This window comes from Perognathus longimembris, chromosome 1, assembly GCF_023159225.1.
Source record: "Perognathus longimembris pacificus isolate PPM17 chromosome 1, ASM2315922v1, whole genome shotgun sequence".
Taxonomy (NCBI): Eukaryota; Metazoa; Chordata; class Mammalia; order Rodentia; family Heteromyidae; genus Perognathus; species Perognathus longimembris.
Genome location: NC_063161.1, coordinates 129454883 through 129469194, shown reverse-complemented (window position 1 = coordinate 129469194; position 14312 = coordinate 129454883). Strand labels below are relative to the sequence as shown.

The 14312-nt window shown below is 42.4% G+C and overlaps 1 protein-coding gene across 1 annotated transcript in view; it reads left to right on the top strand.

Annotated features, from left to right (window-relative positions):
- Dcaf12 (DDB1 and CUL4 associated factor 12) overlaps positions 1-13872 on the top strand; it is a 28104-nt gene extending 14232 nt beyond the window's left edge. The window contains exons 4-9 of the mRNA XM_048364433.1: positions 259-319; positions 3876-4069; positions 6271-6336; positions 8774-8936; positions 10847-11025; positions 11882-13872. Of these exons, the coding sequence (XP_048220390.1) occupies positions 259-319; positions 3876-4069; positions 6271-6336; positions 8774-8936; positions 10847-11025; positions 11882-12040 (822 nt within the window). The 3' untranslated portion in view covers positions 12041-13872. The remainder of the gene's footprint in view (positions 1-258; positions 320-3875; positions 4070-6270; positions 6337-8773; positions 8937-10846; positions 11026-11881) is intronic.
- Positions 13873-14312: the final 440 nt, after the last annotated feature.

Sequence of the window (14312 nt, the reverse complement as noted above, 5' to 3'; positions counted from 1 at the left end):
ACCATCTGTTCTGTGACATAGTAGAGACCCGCTTAACTGTGGCCCCTGTCAACTGCTAATAAGTAAGCTCATAGAGGAGCTTCTTTAGTAGAGAGGTGCAGGATACATTGATGTTCACAACAAATGTCAGCATGATGTTGGAGCAGTGTCTATCAAGCTTTTGTATGCTTTTTCAGGAGAGTTGAGTATAGTCCTTATTTTGCTGATCTGTCTTTGTTTTCTTCCCTCTACGTGTTACTTTCTTTGCTCTGCTTCCAGGATGGACACAAGGATTGGATCTTTTCTATCGCATGGATCAATGATACCATGGCAGTGTCTGGTAAAGTTATATTTTTTAAGAGGTTTTGGCATGGTCAAAAGGTTGAAAAGCCATAGTAACGTAATAGCAATTCAGTAAACAATATGCATTGGCTAGAGGCCAAGAGATCTTGTTTCTAGTATTGGTTCTTTCTCTTTCTAACTTAACTAGTTAACTTTCAATAAATCATTTTTAGGCATATTCTTTTTTATTTAGTTAGTTAATTATCTTAGATTCGTAAGCTAGTTGCTAATATTACTCGGGAGTTTTATTATTAAATTTACATGAATATTTACAATGTGTCCCTTGGTACATTCATCTGTTATTATTTATATTCTTCCTCAGCCTAAAAAGCATGTTGGTCACAACATATTTTTAGAACTTTATTGAGATGATTGTGGATATTTTGGAGCTGGGTGCTAGTGGCTCATGCTGGTAATCCTAGCTTAGCAACTCAGGAGGTTGAGATCTAAGGATCATAATTCAAAACCAGCTTGGGTAGGAAAGTCCATGAGACTCTTTTATCTCCAAATAACCACCAGAAAAACCAGAAGTGGTGCTGTGGCTCAAGTGGTAGAGTGCTAGCCTTGAGCTGAAGAGCTCAGAGACAGCACATAGGCCAGAGTTCAAGCCCCATGACCGACAAAAAAAAAAAAAAAGAAAGTATTTTAGAAAGGTTAATATAGGGCTGGGAATATGGCCTAGTGGTAAAGTGCTCGCCTCGTATATATGAAGCCCTGGGTTCGATTACTCAGCACCACATATATAGAAAAAAGCCAGAAGTGGAGCTGTGGCTCAAGAGGTAGAGTGCTAGCCTTGAGCAAAAAGAAGCCAGGGACAGTGCTCAGGCCCTGAGTCCACGCCCCAGGACTGACAACAAAAACAAAAACAAAAAAAAAAAGAAAGGTTAATATACTCCCCAAAGTATTAGAATTTTTTTTAACGACTTTATAGCTTCCCTCTCCCCAGTTCTGTGGCTTGAACTCAGGGCTTGGTAATCTAGGAGACTGAAAAGCCTAAAAGCAATTTTAGTTCCCTGGCTATGCACCTGAGTAGAAGATGGGAGTGTTAAGCCAGGTGCTGATGGCTCAAGTAGTAGAGCACTGTAATCCTAGCTATTCAGGAGCCTAAGATCTGGGGATACTGATTTGAAGTCAGCCCAAGCAGGAAAGCCCATGCATGATACTGTCATCTCCAGTTAATCACCAAAAAGCCAGAAGTGAGCTGTGGCTCAAGTGGTAGAACACTAGCCTTGAGTGAAAAAGACAGTTGTAGAGCAAGTATTTACTAATAAAGCTCAATGACAAAGAGGCATGTATTCTGAAGGGGAGATGATGAATTTGAGTCTTCTGATTCTGAGGTAGAATACTCAAGTGTTGACACCAGTGTCAGTACTGCCTAACAAGTACACCAGGCATCACTTTAACAGTGGGGATACATTGTGAGAAATGGGTTCAACTGGGAATATAGCTCAACAGTACACAGCATTTGCCCAGCCCAGGAAAAGTGCTGGATCTAATCCTCAGCACCATAAAAAACATACGAAAGAGACAACTGGGTTGTTAGTCAACTTTATTGTTGTGAAAACTTCACAGAATATTTCTGAACAAACTAAAATGGCTATAATATCACTAGGCACTACTACCTATGAGTTGACCATCATATATGTGGTCCATCGTTGACAGATATATGGTGTGACTGTACTGCGACAGTACTATTCATTGTTATGTTATCTCCCCATTGACCCCCTATGTTAGGTACAGACAACTACGTTCTATGTTATAGATGAGGAAACCAAGTCTTAAAAAGCTACACACAGGCACCTGTGGCTTATGCCTGTAACCTAGATTATCAGGAGGTTACTTTCTGGTTGCAAAAGAGATTTAACAAATAATTATACTGGGAAAGAAATTTTTGAGTGGTTCTTGGGCTTAGATTTTGTTGTTTATGTTTTTGAGACAAAATCTCATTAACCTCAAAATCACATTTCTGCTTTAGCCTCTTGCATGCTAGGATTACAGATGAGAATCATGTCCAGCTGTACTCTGTTTTATGGCTATGAGCTTGCCCTATTGTTGGGCATAAAGATTGCTCCAATAAACACCTTTGTTTATGGGACCATTCTTAGATCAGAATATAAATATTGAGGATTTTGTTGTAGATTGCTTAGTTGTACCCTGGAAAGATAAGCCAGCTATGTGCCAGAAAGCACAGTCAGAGCTTGCTACCAGCAGTTTACCTTTTTTTTTTTTGGTGGGGGGGGCATGCACCTATGCGTGCTGGGCCCTGGCTGGGCCAGGGTACTTTCCATTAATTTCTTTTGTTCAATATTGGCACTCTACCATTTGAGACACACCTCTACTTCTGGCTTTTTGGTGGTTAGAGATGAGCCTCAGACTTTCCTATCTGGGCTAGATTCCAGCTGTGATCCTCAGAATTTAGCCTCCTGAGTAGTTAGGATTACAGGCATGAGCCACCAGTTCCTGACTTAAGTCTTTCTTAAGGGGATTGTGGCCACTGTAGATCTCTGAGCTTCCCTGGAATTGAATATTATATTCCTAGAGAAAGATGTCTAAGCAGGGTTTGGTAGTGAACATCTATAATCACAACATGAGGGACACTGAAGCAAGAGATTTGTAAGTTCCATTCCAGCCTTGACTGAGTAGCAAGAAAGGGAGAGAGAAGGGCTGGGAATATGGCTTAGTGGTAGAGTGCTTGCCTGGCATGCATGAAGCCCTGAGTTTGATTCCTCAGTACCACATAAACAGAAAAAGCCAGAAGTGGCACTGTGGCTCAAGTGGTAGAGCACTTACTAGCTTTGAGCAAAAGCAGCTCAGGGATGGCACCCAGGCCCTGAGTTCAAGCCCCAAGACTGGCAAAAAAAAAGGGGGGGGGGGGAGAGAAGGAAGGAATAGGGGGAGAGAAGAAAGGAAGGAAAAGAGAAGAAAGGAAAGAGAAATAATATTTCCTAGAGTCAAGGCCTAAAAGTAAGTTAGGCCATGCCCTAGTGACTCACACCTGTAATCCTACCTACTCAGAAGGCTAAGATCTGAGGATTGTTGTTTGAAGCCAGTACCGGCAGGAAAGTCCATGAAACTGATCTCCGATTAACTACCACAGAGCTGGAAATAGTGCTGTGTTTCAAGTGGTAGAGTGCTAGCCTTGAGCACAGAAGCGCAGGACAGTGCTCAGACCCTGAGTTCAAGCCCCAGGACTGGCACACATACAAAAAAAGTGATTTAAATTCCTCTGATCTAGATGACAGGCCTCCAAAACCCTACTGTCCATTGGAAGTCAGATATTAATATATGCCATGTGACTTAAGCATTTAGCTTGGGAAATTATTTGACTTTATCAAGCTGTATAGAATTCTCTTTAACAGTGTAAACTTAAAGACCATATTTTAACTCTTAGACCTTAGTCAAATTGTCAGCATAGCTATTAAAATGCTTCCTGCTCTGTGTTAGGGGTGGACTACCTGGCATATGAAAATGATGCTAAGAACTAAGAAAAACACACTTTGGTTTCTGTGAGATTGTCCTATGGAGGTTTGACATCTGTGTTGTCTGCCCCGCAGGTTCACGTGATGGTTCTATGGGACTCTGGGAAGTGACAGATGATGTATTGACCAAAAGTGATGCAAGGCACAATATGTCACGGGTCCCTGTGTATGCCCATATTACTCACAAGGTCTTAAAGGACATCCCTAAAGAGAACACAAACCCTGACAACTGCAAAGTTCGGGCTTTGGCCTTTAACAGCAAGAACAAGGTATGAACTCACCAAGTGATCCCTGGACTCTGTTTTCTTGAATGATGGCTTGGGAAATGCAATCACTTCTCATTTGCCCATGGATCGAGTACTTGCTGCATTGCTTGGTTCAAAGAACGTTTTTTTTCTTTTCTTTTCTTTTCTTTTTTGCCAGTTCTGAGGCTTGAGCTCAAGGCCTAGTCAGTGTCACTGAGCTTTTTTTGCCCAAGGCTAGTATTCTACCACTTGAGCCACAGCTCTACTTGCTTTTTTTGGTGGTTAATTGTACATAAGAGTTCCATAGTCTTTCCTGCTCGGGCTGGCTTGAAACCTCAGATCTCAGCCTCCTGAGTAGCTAGGATTACAGGCATGAACCACTGGTACCTGGCTTCTGAGCACCTCAAGCAAAAAATGCTTGAACTCTGGACCTGGGCACGATTGCTGAACTATTCAGCTCAAGGCTAGGACTCTACCACTTGAGCCACTTCAGGTTTTCTGGTGGTTAATTGGGAATCAAAGAGTCTCATGGACTTTCCTGCCCAGGATGGCTTTGAACTATAATCCTCATATCTCATCCTCCTGAGTAGCTAGGATTTTAGGCATGAGCCACAGGTGCCTGGCTCTCAGTGCTGGGGAAGAATTGTAACTGAGGCCAACCTCACTTGGATTGATCTCTTGTATTGCTCTTTAGTGAACCATATTTGTGGGGTAACCTCATAGTTTCCCCAGAGCCACTCTATTTGGGGTGTGATTTTCATACTTGCCTATGAAAACACTCTTTTGCCTGTGTGTGGTGGTCCTAGGGCTTGAATTTAGGGCCTGGGCACTGTCCCTGAGCTTTTTGTGCTCATAGCTACTAGCACTTTACCACTTGAGACATTGCTCTACCTCCATTTTTTTGTTTTGTTTTTTGTTTTTGTCATTATTGGAGATGAGAATTGTACAAACTTTCCTGCTCAGACTAGCTTCAAACCAAATCCTCAGGTCTCAGCTTCCTGCATAGCTAGGATAATAGGTGTGATCCACCAGTGCCCAGTTCTCTCTCACCCCAACCCTGCTTTTTTTCCCTCTTAAATATTAAGTTTCTTTTCATTCTTTACTGCTTCCTTTCCCTTTCATTGCTACCAGGTCTTACCTAATTATTATATCAGATCTGATGCCAAAGTCTTTTTTTTTTTTTTTTTGCTTGTTTTGTTTTTTGTCAGTCCTGGGGCTTGAACTCAGGGCCTGAGCACTGTCCCTGGCTTCTTTTTGCTCAAGGCTAGTACTCTACCACTTGAGCCACAGCACCACTTCCAGCTTTTTCTATCTATGTGGTGCTGAGGAATCAGACCCAGGGCTTCATGTACATGAGGCGAACACTCTGGGCCATATTTCCAGCCCCCAAAGTCTTAGGTAGAATGTAAGAACGTAGACCCCAGAGCTAGGAAAAGAAAAGACTGAATGAGGCCACAGTTTGAGAGATTGTGGGGCTGGGAATATGGCGTAGCGGTAAGAGTGCTCACCTTGCACGCATGAAGCCCTGAGTTCGATTCCTCTGCACCACATAAACAGAAAAGGCCGAAGTGGTGCTATGGTTCGAGAGTGCTAGCCTTGAGCAAAAAGAAGCTAGGGGGCATGGGGCTGGGGATATGGCCTAGTGGCAAGAGTGCTTGCCTTGTATACATGAGGCCCTGGGTTCGATTCCCCAGCACCACATATACAGAAAACGGTCAGAAGTGGCGCTGTGGCTCAAGTGGCAGAGTGCTTGAGCAAGAAGAAGCCAGGGACAGTGCTCAGGCCCTGAGTTCAAGCCCCAGGACTGGCAAGAAAAAAAAGAGAGAGAGAAAGAGATTGTTACCTCAGCCTCCTGCTCCCATCCACATTTCTTTCTACTTATCAGCTGTCACACTGAGGATTAAGAAAACTGGGAGGGGCTGGGGATATAGCCTAGAAAAAAAAAAAAAAAAGAAAACTGGGCTTCACTTGTATGCTCTACTCTAATAGTACAACAAGGTGGCAGAGTAGGGTCTTTTTGAGCCATGAGTCCCTGTATTATTGCTAGAGTAATACACTGTCTGGCTGCAGTCCAAAGGGGGAGGAGGTAGGCTGATTATTACTAGTACCTTCAATGGGGGAATATCATGGGATAAGAGAAGGCAGGAGGACCCCATACTTCAAAGTCTTCCCCTGCTTACTATGGTACAGATTGAACTATAACCTGTTTTTTATTGTTCTTGTAGGAACTAGGAGCAGTATCTCTGGATGGCTACTTTCATCTCTGGAAGGCTGAAAATACATTGTCTAAGGTTTGATAATATAATTTTATATTTTACTTAATAATTCCCCATATAGTTGTTTATAGGTTATTGTTAGTTAAAACACCTGTTTTCTAAAGGGTTGGGCATGTTATTGTACAGTACATGAAATTCTGAATCTGGCCTGCTTTTCTTTTCTTTTTTTTCCAGTTTATTTTATTATTCTTTTAGAGGTGATATGCAGCAGAGTTACCTTTACATACATCTGGAAATAAGTACATTTCCTTTCACATGGTGTCATCTGTTCCCTCATTCTTTCCCATTCCATCTCTTCCATCTCCACTCATGAGTTGCATAGTTCACTTTCATCAATGTCTAGTGTAGCCAGTGGATTCCACTGCTGTACTTTTTCACCCTTTTTTCTCTGATTCTGTGTCCTCCCCCCACCCTCCCTCAGATGTGGATGTGAATACATCATACATAAGGTAAAGAATACAGAGTCAACAACAACAAAAAAAAAACACAAGAAAAAAGCCCTTTGTTTCCATATCTTTGGAGTTTGTTTCAGTATATATATATTATTTTATATACATATGAGGAAGTGCTTGGGTATTGCACCTTTGTGATTCTCTCCTAAGACTATCCTCTTTTGGTCCTACTGTTGTGTGGGCATCTAGAATTCTATGTATTTTTTGTCATATCCCAGTGCCTTTTAGATCTAATTTCTACATATCAGGGAGAACATGTGGTGTTTGTCTCTCTAATCTTGGCTTATCTCACTTAACATGATTTGTTCTAGTTCCATCTATTTCCCTGCAAATGACATTATTTTATTCTTTCTATTGGCTGTGTAAAATGCCAGTGTGTATAGGTACCAGTACAACATTTTTTGGATCTACTCATCTATTGTGGGACATCTGGGTAGTTTCGACATCTTGGCTATTGTGAACAGTGCAGCAGTGAATATGGATGTACAGGTGTCCTTATCACATATCTTGGCTCATGATGCTTAGGGTAGATGCCAAGGTGTGGTTTAGTTTTTTGAGGAACCTCCAGTCTGCTTTCCATAGCTGTTGTACTAGTTTACATTCCCATCAGCAGTGCAGTAGGGTTCCTTTTTCCCCACATCCCTGCCAGCATTTGTGGTTGTTAGAATTCAAAATGTTGGCCAATCTAACTGGGGTAAGATGGTATCTCAGGGTTGTTTTGATTTGCATTTCCTTTATTGGCCTGCTTTTCTTGAAGGGAAAGCAAACTCTTTAATGAAAAAAAAAAAAAAAGATCTGAGTAAAACACCAGTAGCTAACACCTATAATCCTAGCTACTCAGGAGGCTGAGATTGAGATTAAGGATTGCCATTCAAAGCCAGCCTGGGGAGGGAATGTCTATGAGACTCCTGGCTCCAGTTAATCACAGAAAAAGCCAAAAGTGGCCCTGCAGCTCAAGTAGTAGAGTGCTGGCCTTGTACAAAAGGAGCTTAGGGATGGTGCTCAGGCTCAGAGTTCAAGGCCCAGGACTGGCCAAAGAAAAAAGATCTGAGGATGGAAATGGGGAAAGTGATTACAGGGGCTTACTGAGAAGCTCCTTGACATTTCATCCAGTCCACAGTGTATTTAAGCATTGTACTTAGATTATTGATTACTTAGTGTGTTGTATGAGCAGAAAAGCCTAAAAGTTAGGCCCTACTGAAAGCTGGCACTCTTACCACTTGATTCATGCTAAACAAGCATTCTACCACTAAGCCACATGAAGCCAGTACTAAGTGTGCTTTCTGTAGTATACAGTTCCCTTTCAACTGGGGAGATAAAACTGAAGGTAGCTAGAAATTAGCTCCTTTATCTAAAGAGTAGTAAAGAAGGTGGTGGCCCTTCCTACAAACAGAACAGGTTGTGGACTTTGGCTTTTTTGCTGTGGGGTTTTTCCTGGAAACAACCTGTAATTCTAAGCCTTTCCTGTCATTCTGAGTATTTAATTTCAGATTTATCTTTATCTCCAATTGGGGAGATTTTTATTCTTGTCACCACACTTGGGACTTGAACTTATAACCTTTTGTTTTCATTGTTTGCCTTTGGTTGGTGCTGTACCACTTGAGCCATGCCTCCAGCTAGACTTTTTGTTGGTTGACAATGACTGTGACTGTGGCAATGAATGTACTGAATTTTGAGGAAATTTCTGCCTGGGCTGGCTTCAAGCCACCACCTCTAAGTCTCAACCTCCTGAGTTGATAGGATTACAGGCAAGAGCCACCAACACCAGTAGGAAGTTGGGGTTTTTTTCCCTGAGTTGGTCTTTGACTTTATATTGCTTGTGTGTGAGGAAACCCTACAAAGGTATGGAGCAACACCTCTCCCTTTTTTTGTGTAAATTCTCAGGACAGGATCTTACTTTGTAGACAAGGCTGACCTGAAACTTAGGATCTTCCCACCTGAGCCTCTGGTGTGTAGGATTACTGGTTTGATGTCACATCTATATTTCTTCTCGTTTTCAGCTCCTATCCACCAAACTTCCATATTGCCGTGAGAATGTGTGTCTGGCCTATGGTAGTGAATGGTCAGTGTATGCAGTGGGCTCTCAAGCTCATGTCTCCTTCTTGGATCCACGGCAGCCATCATACAGTGTCAAGTCTGTCTGTTCCAGGGAGCGAGGCAGTGGTAAGTCCCCAGGTGCCCTTCCAATTTAAAGTTACATTGTAAAAGAGGTTTTTTGTTGTTTTGTTTTGTTTTTTGGGGTTTTTTTTGCCAGTCATGGGCCTTGAACTCAGGGCCTGAGCACTGTCCCTGGCTTCTTTTTGCTCAAGGCTAGCACTCTGCCACTTGAGCCACAGCGCCACTTCTGGCCGTTTTCTATATATGTGGTGCTGAGGAATTGAACGCAGGGCTTGCTATATACAAGGCGAGCACTCTTGCCACTGGGCCATATTCCCAGCCCCTGTAAAAGAGTTTTGATGCTCACTTTCTGTGTTGTTTTCCAAGCAAATACAGCGATCTGTATGTAAAATATGAGAGCATTGATGACAAAGAAGTTTGGATATCCAAATATGGCAGCACTAATACATGGCCATAAAAGTCTTTGTTAGAAACGTGTGTGTTCTTTCATAGAGCTTTCTTTGTGTTCTAATCTGTGGTAACTTTTTGCTGGGTATCTTTCTTCTAAGATTTTTTTTTTTTTTTTTTTTTTTTGCCAATCCTGGGCTTGAACTCAGGGCCTGAGCACTGTCCCTGGCTTCTTTTTGTCCAAGGCTAGCACTCTGCCACTTGAGACACGGCGCCACTTCTGGATTTTTCTATATACATGGTGCTGAGGAATCGAACCCAGGGCTTCATGTATGCAAGGCAAACACTTTACCACAAGGCCATATTCCCAGCCCTTCTGGGTATCTTTCTGAATTAAAGTTCTGTTTATACCGAAAGGAATTGGCATGATGGAGTGATAAGGAATTTACGAAGGGGCATGAGGAAGCTGTGTATTATGTGGCAATTACACTCAAGCTGAGGAAGATACTGATTTCAAGTTCATTCTGACTCTGGCCTCCTTTTTTAGGTTAGCTGTGCTGTGGACTTTGGATTGACCTCAGGCCTTTGCACATGCTTATTAGCAAGTGCTTGACCACCAAGCTTGACTCTAGTTCCCAGCCTCCACTCTTATACCATATTCTAAGAGCTATATTGGAAGGGAAAAGGAGACTTGTACTTATAGTGTTTACTTAGGTTTCAGAATATCCTTTTCACTTCTCATTTTATGAGGCGAGCACTTTACCACTAGGCCATATTCCCAGCCCTTCATATCTCATTTTATCCTACCAAGAATCCTTTGGGAAGCAGAGAGGAAAACATAGTGTTGATCCTATTGTACAGGCAAGACTAAGGCACAGAGTGGTGAAATAACTTGCCCGACATTACACAGCTTGATGGGGAAACTTTCAGGGACCAGAATCCAAGTTTCCAATTTAACAAAGTATTTTCTTGGTTATCTCATTTTGGTCTTTTTCTTATGAAAAAAAAAAGGCTTACGGATTACAATTTAGTCTTTTCTTTCTTTCAATTAATATTTACTCCTATGTTGATATTGTAAAAGAGGCTTTTGTTTGGGGCTGGTTTGGTATGTTTAAGATACTCACTTTTTAGAACTGAGAAGAATGGCTATGGATGGGAATGTGGCTTAGTGGTAGAGTGCTTGCCTAGCATGCAGGAAGCCCTGGGTTTGATTCTTTTGCACCACATAAACAGAAAAGGCTGGAAGTGGCTCAAGGGGTAGAGTACTAGCCTTGAGCAAAAAGAAGCCAGGGAAAGTGCTCAGGCCCTGAGTCCAAGCCCCAGGACTATCAAGAAAAATAAATAAATAAATAAGAAGAAGAAGAGTCTCATGGACTTTCCTGCCAGGGAACCACGATCCTCAGATCTCAGCCTCCTGAGTAACTAGGATTATAGGCATGAGCCACTGGCACCCAGTTCCTGGTGTGATTTTTGGAGGTGCAGTGCAAACTCAGTGATGGAGAAACGCAAGCTAGCAGGCTACCAAGTCCATATTCTTTGTCTTCTTCACCCTTATTTTTGTCTCTCAGGGATCCGGTCAGTGAGCTTCTACGAGCACATCATCACTGTGGGCACAGGGCAGGGCTCCCTGCTCTTCTATGACATCCGAGCTCAGAGGTTTCTGGAAGAGAGGTTCTCAGCATGTTATGGATCCAAGCCCAGACTAGCAGGGGAAAATCTGAAACTAACCACTGGCAAGGGTTGGCTGGTGAGTAAGCCTCCACCTGAGATGGTTGCTGGGCAGTGACAAAAATTGTCTTCCCTCTACCCATTCACCTGTGCTTGTGCTGACACACTACCTACCTGCCCACACTTTTTCAATGGTAAGAGGCACTGTCTGGAACAGAGAAGTCTTGTTCCCTTGAATGTTCCTTATTACACCTGAGAATTACAAGGCCTAGTTAAAGCGTACTAGTTGACTTAGAATTCCCCCAAATGGTGATAGAACAGGAAGGATAAGGAGGAACCTTATGCCATGGCTGCCAGTGAGTAATTATGGAGTTTATTTCCAACTGTCTTGTGAAGACATGTGCTTTTTGTAATAAATCTTGAGCCTACTCAGTTCTTCTTAATGTTTACTTAGGAAGAGGCCCAGCCAGGCTCACACCTGTAATCTTAGCTACTCAAGAGGCTGAGATCTGAAGATATTGGTTTGAAGCCAGCTGGAACAGGAAAATCTGTGAGACTTACCACTACATCTACCAAAACTGAAAGTGATACCATGGCTCAAGTGGTAGAGTGCTGGGCTTGAGCAAAATGAAGCTCAGGGACAATGTCTAGGCCCTGAGTTCAAGCCCCAGGACCAGCATAAATTGGCGGGGGTGGGGGGGAGGGGGGGCGGGGGTGGTGAATCTCATATTCCATGAGAACCAGTTTTTTTTTGTAATTTATACACAGAGGTTACAATTTCATTAAGTCAGATTATGAGTACAGTGCTTCTTGGTCAGTATTATCTCTTCCTTCATCCAACTTTTTATAGGGTTCTTACTAAGACCAGAAAGCTTACTTGTCCCTTCTTTTCTGTCCATAGCCTACAGGTACTAACGCTCTCTTCTTCTTCCTAGAATCATGATGAAACCTGGAGGAATTACTTCTCAGATATTGATTTCTTCCCCAATGCTGTTTACACCCACTGCTACGACTCGTCTGGAACGAAACTCTTTGTGGCAGGAGGCCCCCTCCCTTCAGGGCTCCATGGAAACTATGCTGGACTCTGGAGTTAATGACAGCTAACTTTCTCCCAAAATGCAGTTACACTAACTTCCACCTTCTGTTTCTTTGGTTCTTTCAATTTATTTTTCCAATTGTGGAAGCTCTCCTATTTTAGTGGGAACACCAGTTTACCTGTGGTCTAGGCACTTCATAGGAAGAAGCTCTGAAAAGAAATCCAAAGGGTGTTTTTGTTGTTGTTGTATTGCTTTTTTCTCCTATAATCGGAATTTTCTTTTTCCTTTTTTCTTTTCTTTCTGGCTTCTCAACCAAACATTGTTGCAAATTCCTATTTGTATTATTTCTTTAAGTGACACATACTCCCCTGGCTTCTTGAGGCTGAAATAACATAGTCATTCTCATCCTTACTTCATTCTTGAGAGGTAGGGCTTCTTTATAATTATGTGGTATCTGTCAGACTTTCTGTGAAAGTTTGGGAGCCATGTGAGTATGCGCGTGTATGCGTGTGAACCTGTGTACCTGTTGGTACTGTGTGTCACTGAAATTATCTGGAGTGAGGATTACTTGTAATTAAAATATTTATAAAAGAAACAACTTATTCACAGAGTCCAGCTTTGGGTTTGGCCTGTATCTCATTTTTTTTTTTTTAAGTTTTAACAACATGATTGTAGGAAGTGAAATCAGAAAAAGAAACAAATCACTGGTAACACCTTTGAGTTAGCTCACAGGCTACTTAGGGCCTTCCATGCCAGGACCCCAGTCCAGCCCTGCTGTCATCATATCAGGGTACTCCCCATGTGAGAATTTAGTGGGTGTGTCCCTTCCATTTCCCAAGCACCCATCTGCCTAGCCAGTGGCCACTTGTCTAAAACATGGGTTTGGCTGCACAGGCTACAGAAGCTTCATAGGATTTGGTGAAGAGAATCCTCTTCCTAATATTCCTCTCCCCTCAAGCAAGACCTGGTCTGGCATTGTGAAACCCTTGGCTTGAAGGAACAACTTTTCCTTTACCATTCTCCTGATCTCCCCATGCATTTTGCTGTTGTTTGCTAAATTGGGTTCAGGCCAGGAGGGTGGGAGGGAGCAGGGGATTTATCTGTGTGTAGTGAGTGCTTCATGTGTGGAGTATTTGTTTTCTCAATGCAGTGGGGCTTAGGGTTGCAGCCACCTCTCCTACTATGTTGGCCCAGCCTGGGATGGTGATAGAGTAGCCTGGAGCCTGCATTGATGTGCATGTAACAGATTAGTGATTTTCCTGTTCCTCCCTTGAACTGTCTGTTTAGTCTGAGGTTTTTAAACTCGCAGGACACTGACTGTGATGTCCAGTTGTTCCCTGCTTTTTATGCATCATGTTGAAGGTAACAGCTATTTCCACAGTCTTCCTCTAGGTACATACAATGCTTCTGTCGATATCCTCCTGGGGAAACGCAGTCATATTCCTGCACCCCAGATTCTTAGTTGCTCTCTCAGTTACACCTCTTCTGAGTGTATGAGGAGGGTTCCTGCTGGGGGGAGGGGTGCAAACAGCCTACCCAACTTGAGGGCACACAGCATATACCACAGGTTCTGGAATTCTCATCTTCTAACCTAGAAAAATAGGTGCTATAAACAGGGAATTAAGCAAAATGCTGGTTGCTATAAATCTTTTTGTCTTAATTTTTTTCTATTATTAAACTACAGCCTGTAGATTTCTTAGTTCTCACAGAACTTCTATTGTTTTAAACTGACTTGTATATTTAAAACAAAAAAAGTCTTTAAGTAGAATGTTTTGTACTGTTGCCAGACCCTCTTCTATGATGGGTAATGCGTTTGATTGTTTGAGATTTTCTGTTTTTAAAAATGTAGCAATTTTTTGCCAAGGAAAAAAATAAATAAATATTATTCCGGTGCAGAATGGCTTAAGTGAGTATGTGTAGTCAGTCATGAGGCTTCAAGGAAAAGACCCCACATGGCTGGTTGAAGGATTGCACAAGGTTAGAAACAGGAATACAAATAAGACCAGCTTGCTCCCCTGTTCCCTATTCATGGCTCCAGATTGGTTGCTCTGGGGGGTCTGGTTGAAAATGAACATGTCCAGGGGAAGTAGTATAGTGCTTGGAAAGAAAAAAAAAATCCATTGGCTAAAGATGGAAAGAGAAGATGCCATTCATTGCTCTGTCTATGCATTTGTGCCAGACAACCAGTTCCTCTGACAAATCAGAGGGCCTGCCTACTTTAATGGATATACCACTGAGAATGACCAAAAGTGGCTGTGCTGTGCCCTGGGAAGCAGATGCTAAATTTTTGCAGTTGGAACTGTAGATCTTCACTGCTCTTTATAAGGTG